Source organism: Dendroctonus ponderosae, unplaced genomic scaffold, assembly GCF_020466585.1.
Source record: "Dendroctonus ponderosae isolate FM_Combo_2020 unplaced genomic scaffold, Dpon_F_20191213v2 Dpon_F_20191213_7, whole genome shotgun sequence".
NCBI lineage: Eukaryota > Metazoa > Arthropoda > Insecta > Coleoptera > Curculionidae > Dendroctonus > Dendroctonus ponderosae.
The window spans coordinates 12,551,491-12,560,185 of record NW_026018916.1 but is presented as its reverse complement, the minus strand read 5'-3'; the positions used below and the strand labels follow the sequence as shown (position 1 = coordinate 12,560,185).

Sequence of the window (8,695 nt, the reverse complement as noted above, 5' to 3'; positions counted from 1 at the left end):
CTTATTGGTTTAAACTCCATGATTGTTTTTGCCATGGGTTCCCTGACTATAAAACCTGTCCCAAATTGGTGTCGTCCTCGGTCATTTCCGCTATACTACAATACCGAATTTCCCACTCTTTGGGTTCCTCTCCCTGGCCACTTGATTTTTTGAACGGCTATTATGTCCATATTTTGTATTTCCAGTTATTTAACGGCTTGTGAAGAGGCTCCAGGTCTATAGAGGCTAAGTAGGTTCCATGTTCCGAAATTTTCCGTCGCGTGTTTCGTCTTACGAGATAGTTTCCCTTTGCCATTCTAATTTTGTTCTTTATTTCACGATTAACCCGGTGGTATTCCGGCCGACCTTTTTTTCAAGTGTCTCTCTTTCATTAAGTAAAGAATGTCACCAGTCATCCAAGCTTTCTTTTTGATTTTTGTATTGTTTGAAGATAATTTCGCCCTTGCGTTTGTGAAACCGTCTTTGATGTCAGACAGTCTCTGCCTCGGACTTCTCCCCGACGGTCGCCATGATTAGTCCACAATTTAGTTCAAAAAATTGATAAACCTTGACGCTTCGCGTCTCGGTAAGCTAACTAATCTAATCTAATTCCACAGTAATGAAACACTTTCCACCTCGGTTACGTGCATTTTCAGGTGAGCAAGGCTCTTTCGAGGATATKCAGTTGTAATTTGGTTCCTGCAMAAATCAATCTTAACTCATGCAAACATAGAMCATCCTAAAGTGTTTGGAATTAACAGATTGTTTGAAAGTMAATTTAACTTTTATGCAAAGTCTACCATAACTTCAAATTTCTAGGGCAATTCGATTGGGTCACTTTTAATGCAATCGTGTGTATTGAATTGTTGTYGTTAAGTATATCAAAACCATCTGCATATTATCAAATCGGAAAATCGGAGGAAAAATTTTATCACTGTAAGAACAGGACAGCAGTAGGGTTMCCYTCGCCAATAAAGACTGGTTTTGCAGAAGTCACTCGGGAATCACAACTCTGAACTACAGAACCGTCCSACTCGAAGGGYCAATGTATGTTCTTGTGTATTTGTGAGTTATTAACATAGTCYTTTTTTCTGGAATTTWGTGAATATTGTTTTATTCTAYTTTTTCTGGCAAGTTGTCTAAYTTGTTCCTTTCATATACGCAATATGCWCGCAAAAATATTAGTTATATTTTCATTAAATAGTACATATACATCTAATGGATCACAAACATGAGATAATYAATTTTTTTATTTAAAAACTGCTCCTACTTCCTCTTGTTCTTTAGCATATTTAGCCTTAACAATTATATATGGTTCAACTATTGCAAGAACGTTCTGAATGTGTTCAGTAAACCAGTTTATATTACCCAATCTATTAAATATTTTTTTTTTCGAAATTTGCTATTAAATCTAGATCACCGTTATTAGCCGATTTAGTATGCATATCGGAGATACCAGGGCTGTTCAGTACACGTCCGCGCTTATGTGAAGAAAATCCCAATAAAGTACATAGAGCGTGTTGGTATAAGAGTCCACTGGGGCGATAATTATTAAGCGTTTTTCTGGCAACTGCCACAAACATTTTCAAATACGGTAAATTTTTAAATTGTTTTTATTTGCCTTATTATCATTGTCATTAGAATGTATGTTGTAAATACATCACTTTCTTGCGCAAGAACATCTTGTTTCCACGATTTGATATCCGGGGTACTAAAGTTTTTTTAAATTTTAACATTTAATGATTTAATTTAATTACTGAAACAGATAAAATATTATCTGGCAATATTTTTTTTGAACCACTTTATCATATGAGAATATGCACCATATTTCAATTACACATATTACTGTTCCCGCAAGTCCAAATCTTGGTTTCGCTTAAGACTTGTAGCTATACATGCTATTTTGTTAAATATTTAATAAACAAATTCAACTAAAATTCAAATTACTCATGAATCTTGAAAACGCAATCCTATTGGTTGTGACGTCTCTGGTCATATAAATAGCGGATTGTTTACGTTCTGTGCATAGTGTTTAGTTGTGTGGTTGTGTTTCATTAATTACTTTGTGATTTAAATAATTTATAGTTTGTGTTAAACTAAAAATTGGCTTCAGAAGGATTCTTTAAAGCGTCAACAAACAATTTACCATGTGTACATTTTTTTATTTTATTTAACTCTTTAATTCAGCCGAATTTAAGGGTGTCAAAGCAGCATTGTAAGTAAAAATCCGTAAATTCATTATTAGTTACTCTAATACTCTTACGTGTATAATCATGGGAAACGGTTAGAAAGAGTTTGTTTGGAGCCCTTATTGAGGTATTCTTGCATCCTGGTACAAAACCACTTATTTTCTGATCCATGACACTATGTTCCATTATGCAAGATAATAATAATATTGAATAAAATAATAATAATCACAATGGCTTAAATAATAAAACAAAGCTGCAAAAAGAACAAAATAAATTCGAGACACTTTGTTGATATGACCTGCCACGTCACACTCGGGATAGGCAACCGACGATACGGATTCGACGTTTTTGGCGGAAAATATCTGATTTGAATTTAAATTCGCTTTAAAATTATTATGGAAACTTTTTTTGCAAAAAAAATATTTCAGGATATTGTTCGCCATAACTACTTTCTATATATCAACATTAAAAAATAGTGAAAACACCCTATTGCTACCCCTGTGAGTATCCTTAACTTCATAAATTAAAAGAAAATAACAGCCAAGTAACGCTGTTAAGCTTGGCCACCCCGTTTTAACATCGAATTTGAAATCTAGACAAAAATTTTAGAAACAAAAGTTGTAGATATTAACGTCTAGTTTATTGTAAGATAGTATCAATTGATAAAGGGTGTCTCAAATTCAAGTGACAGACCAAATAAATTTTTTTAATGCAAGGCCGTACTTTTTATTCCATACTCGAGGTATTCCTAAAATGCTAGGTCCATTCGATATAAATGTGCTATAGTGATTTTCAACTGTTTCTGAGTTAATTACCAATATTGATCGAACTTTGGCCACCCTGTTTTTGTAGCTAATTTGCAGTTTAGAGCAAAATTATTATAAATATATATACAAAAGTTGTAGATATGACATGATGTGACATCTAGTTTATTTTAAGATAATCACAATTGCTACAGGGTGTCTCAATTTCAAGTGCCTGACCAAACTCAAATGTTTATAAATGCAATGCCAGAATATTTAAATGGTTATTAACTCAAAAACAGTTGAAGATCAATATGGAAAATTTATATCCAAGAGGACTTGGACCAAGGAACTTTGTGTATAGTTTGAATATGTGAAATAAAAACTGCGCAATTTTATTTATAAAAATGTAATTTTGTACCACCACTTGAGTTTGAGACACCCTGTATCTATTGGTATTATCTTACGATAAAATAGACGTTAATATATTACACTTTTGTATTTCATATTTTTCAAATTAGATGTTAAAACGTGCTGGCCAAAACTCAATCAATATTGGTTACTAACTCAAAAACAGTTGAGAATCAATATAGAACGTTTATATCGAACAGGCCTAGAATTTTACGAATATCTCGAAAATGCGATAAAAAGTACAGCATTCCATTTAGGAAAAAAATAAGTTTGGTTTGGTACTTGAATTTGGGACACCTTGTATCAATTGGTATTATCCTAAAATAAACTTGAGGTTAATATCTGCAACTTTTCTTTCTATATTTCAAATTCGATGTTAAAACGGAGTGGCCAAAGTTCACTCAATGCTAGTATTTACAAATTTAGAGTATTCGTTACTAAACCGATATATTGCAAATGCTACTTGTGCCACACATTTTATTTTGTAACTAGTTTTAATTAATGATTTTAGGATCCATATTAGTATCAATAGAAAACAGAATTTGCGCGTACTGACTCTTCTTTACGTACATCTTTGAACAAAATTTGGTTTTGGATTTTTGGAGCAAATAATAACTATGAAGCAACGATTTCTTGAAAGTGAAGATATGAAAAGTGAAAGAAACTGTTAACGAATACCAATCAAGCACAGTGACATAGTTAGTAAATGTTCAACCTTAATTTAGATACCATCGAAAAATTTCGAGTTGGTAAGTGTGGCAACGTTTAAACAATCCCCCGTATTTTAGCTGAGCTCTCTTTGGTGAATGGCGGGTCGACATTCACAGGACTTAGCAAATCTTAACAGAAAATCTTGTGCGGTGTATGTTGACCGTGTGTTACTGTTGTATTTAGTTGTTCTTGTATAAGTGGTAGAAAGTGTCTCCAATTTTCTGTTTCCAAGGCAACGGAGCACAGTTTGCGATATGGTAGCAAGAGTGATAGTGGTTTCTTTCGTCATTTTCGGCATTGGTAAGTACTAGAAAACTGGCGTCGCATATTAATATCTAATTAAGTACTTGCTTGCATTGTTTGTCTACTAAGTATTTGAATTCCGCGATTTACCACAACAGCTGCATATTGAGGAACCAGTGCACATAGACGTTGAAACATGGACTTATCGAAAGTGGTCTTACATAACATTCATGTTAAGTGGTGTGTTTTAATTTTTTCGCTATCTGCAACTGACTGATACTCTTTTGTGGTTTGCAATTTATCGGGTAATAACCAAGAAAAAGTTGATGCAATATTGGAAACCGGTACCAGTAAGAGTGGTTTTATGCGAACCTTATGAACATTCCAGTATCTCCAAACGGGGCAAGTTTGTTCTCAAAATTTATTTTAATCGCGCTCATATCACAAAAAAGGATATTTTTTAGCACAATTTAATCGCGTAAACTCTAAGATTCAATGGAATAAAATTGCTGGTAGATTTTTAACTAAATTACTGATTCGTTAAATAAGGATAAATCTTCAATGAAAACATGTATGTTAGTTATAGCTTGACTCTGAGTTTATTTTCATAGCCAGTTAATAAAATTAATTTGTTAACAATATTTTGCCATTTCGCTCTTCTAAAGATGAAAGTTCAACTTCAACCAGGAAGAACCTGCATTCAAGGTGGAAAGTATTGTGAAAGCTTTAGCTAACATTTGGTAAAAATATATACAGGGTGATTCAAAATTGATGTGGCTGTGATGAAGGCTCACTTGGAGAGTACGAGAAAAATATAAAAAAAAAATTTTCCTAAATTTCTAGAAGATATTAACAGTTGAAGATCGAATTTCAACTTGGCTATTAAGCATTATTTTGAAATTGTTCCATATTTAATTGGTAGCATATTGGAGTACTTAAGCATTCAAAAAGAAAAATTACGATCTTTGATCAAATTACGAAAATTTTCGATATTGAAAAAGTTCTGTTCTACAACTTTTTGATGGAAAGTCAAAGCGGCAATGACGTTTTTTGCCATTAACAGATAGTTACAGGTGGATAGCCCTTGTCAATAATAACAATAATTTGTCAAACTGTGACTTACATTGAATTTCCTTTCACAAATTTGCGGATATGCGATTAGTTCAGGGGAAATGCTACAGTAACATAGCAGAAGCTGAAAGAACTCACGCCAACAAAGGGCGAGGAGAGTGGTTCCAGGAAGATAGTGGAGGACAATGTTTGGCGTTGTATGGATTACTTGTAAACACCAAACCCCGCCGAATTCGAGGTTATGAGAACAGGTTGACATTTCGAAATAGGTTCCGTCATTCAGCGGTTCCTGTTGAATTTACCGTTTATCCTTGTCTATCTTATTGTCACTCTCTATTTATCCAAGGTTACCGGAGTTTTAAATAATTACGAAGCAACAGGTATTTGCGCAATGTTAATTAGGCAGATGACCTTGAAAAACATTGCTACCGTATTTCTGATATAGTTTTTTCCAAATTTCTCAGTTTTTAGTTACAATTAATTTCTTTTACTAGTTTTTCTGTACTCCTATAACGGCGCCAGACAACACCTCCAGAGGAATGACGCCAATTTTGAATCACCCTGTATAGTCAAGTTTGGTAATTTGTATTCGAGAACATTCCTTTTTCGATATGCCTTGATTTAATAATTAATCAAATTTCTTTTATGGTGAATATTATGGTCGACATAATGGATTGGAAGCAATTTATTGATTATTTCGCGGTATTGAATTATGTTAATGTATTCAACAATGGTACAAGAAAGCAGCTTGTGCATAATTAGAAGTGGGTAGAACAGCCTGCTAGTTGCTACTGAAGCATTGTTCCACCTTTCGGAAAGAGTTGATTAGGTGTGATAACAAAGTAGATTTATTGTAATCTACAGGTGCGTAGACTTCTCTCAACAACAAAATGGTAATTTGCTTATCATTTTTTAAATTTTATATTGGTAAAGTAAGTATGCAGTAATATGAAATTATATCGTTTTTCAGCTAGTGCTGGCGTGTTTGTCCAAGACGCCCCGCAATGCCCAGAACAACATGGTGTTCAAGCTTATGCCCATCCAGAAGCTTGTAATATTTTTTTCCTTTGCACTAATGGGACTTTGACAGTGGAAACCTGTGAAAATGGATTACTGTTTGATGGCAAGGGCGCAGTTCACAATCACTGCAACTACAATTGGGCTGTACACTGCGGAGAAAGAAAAGCTGATCGTAAGTATTAAAGGGAACAGAGTATGTGTTTTTTACACCTAATGCTTCAAAAACAAATTAACTGTTGTGGCATTTGAGAAGACACAAAATATATAAGATAACACGTGACAGACCTAATATAAGTTGTATGTGCTAGTATTGAGGGTACCCAAATTGTGAAAAGAATGCAATTAAAATTTGTCGTTTTCCCTTTATAAGACAGATACTTAAAAAATAATAAAATGAAAAGCTATTTAAAGCCATGGAAAGCCATTAAAGTGGAGCTATAGAGAGCGCGAACACTTTCTCCTAATTTAAAATATTTTTCTTTTATTGTTTTATTTAAAAATAACGATAAGGATGATTTATCTAGACAGTTTACCATTTTGTTTTCGTCAGGCACTCAAACAAAATGTGTTTTCGTCGAAATCACCAGAGTTACGAGACACGAAAAACGAACGTTACAAAACGAGATTAAAACGTTCAATTGCGTTGAAGTGTCCAAATAACATTTAATTTATTTAATTTTTGATAAATATTTTCCGAGCAGAATCCTTCAAGAATTGTAAAAACAGTATACTGCCTAAATACCAAGGACCCGAACCAAAACGAAATAACTATTCCGTTCCGGTTTCGGTCCAAGGCAAAATTTAAAATTTCGGTTCCTTTACGGTTACGGTTTAGAAAATAATTTCCATTTCGGTTCCGTTCCGGTTCCGGTTTTTTTTTCGGTTTATTTCGGTTCCAAAATTTATATATAACAACGAACGAAAGCAAAGATACTCTAATTAGGAATCTCGATATCTTTTTCCTTTGCTTGTTGTATTATACAAGATGAAAGATGCGCAAACGATCCACTGCTTCATACGGTACTTCGACTGGTTGTATGGTAGGGTGTAGGAGTGTAGGAGGACTAACAACCCCACACAAGGATTGAAATTCAGGAAACATTAAATGGAACAACATTGCAATAAAGACTCCCGAAATAGAAACAATCAGCAATGCAGGGTCAAGCGCCGAAATAGAACCCATTAACAATGAAGTGCCAAGCACTTATCAGAAAAAAGGGAAGGAAAGAAGCATAAGTGCAGTGGACGAAAAAACGAGAAAGAGAAAAATAAATTCTAAGGCATGGTCTAGAAATGTGGGTAAAGAAGTACACCCCACTACTTCACTTCCCACTTTTAACAGTTCTAACCTCACCTGTTTATGATTTGACATCTGACATAACATTAGAGACTGGCAACGTTGTATTCCAAAGGGGCTACAATTAGCCGCTTCTAAGAATAACACGCATTTATGACGTTCCGCCTTCTTAGCATGTGGCGGGCGGACTCGCCTCCTTTTTAGCCAGTACAGCGTAATTTAAATTATCGATATCTGTTACTTGATGATAATTCTGTGTGTTTAGAATCGAACGGACTGAACGGCTCAAAATTAGAAAAAATTGTCGTTCCCCTTTCTTAGCCTGTACCCTTCATATACAAGGTGGTTTTTTTTCTCGAAACACTTAAATATTTCCGCAACGCGTGATCGGTGGAAAAAATGTTTCAAATAAGAAGTTTCCCCTCTGGGAGGGGAAAGTTTATTCGTGTAAGAAAAGCAACGCCTATTTCGGCCTTGTAGGCTAGGCAGGGGCCAACTTGAGAATTTCAAATGGTAACCACAACATTTTACTGGAGATTCGAATAGTTTAATAATCTTGATACGAGTACACCAACAATCGTTACGCTCCTTGATCTAGCCAAAGCGTTTGACACTGAGAATCTTGCGATACCACTACCAAATTGTATCATTATGGGATAAGGGTCTTTACTTTTAATATAATTGTAAATTATTTTTTTAGTAACTCCAATCAGCACCCCCGGATGCGAATATCAGTTCGGTATCTACCCAGACTCCCATGAATGTTCAACTAATTACATTAAGTGTGCTTATGGAGAGCCTCATCCTCAAGCCTGTGAACCTGGCTTGGTCTATGATGAAAAAATTCACGGATGTAACTGGCCGGACCTATTGCTCGAAACCTGTAACCCTGAAGGTAAATAACTTTAAATCTCAAATACAAATACATTTTAATAGTGCACAACGATCGGAGGGGTCTACGAAAGAAGCTAAATTTGCTTAGTTAAGGTCTATTATATTATTAGTAGTATACACATATTAGTGTGGAAATT

The 8,695-nt window shown here is 34.5% G+C and overlaps 1 protein-coding gene across 1 annotated transcript in view; it reads left to right on the top strand.

Moving 5' to 3' along the window:
* Positions 1–4,110: 4,110 nt before the first annotated feature.
* The window catches only part of LOC109535601 (protein obstructor-E), an 8,552-nt gene continuing 3,967 nt past the window's right edge, over positions 4,111–8,695 (top strand). Inside the window, exons 1-3 of the mRNA XM_019901519.2 lie at positions 4,111–4,333; positions 6,318–6,539; positions 8,365–8,559. Of these exons, the coding sequence (XP_019757078.2) occupies positions 4,288–4,333; positions 6,318–6,539; positions 8,365–8,559 (463 nt within the window). The 5' untranslated portion in view covers positions 4,111–4,287. The remainder of the gene's footprint in view (positions 4,334–6,317; positions 6,540–8,364; positions 8,560–8,695) is intronic.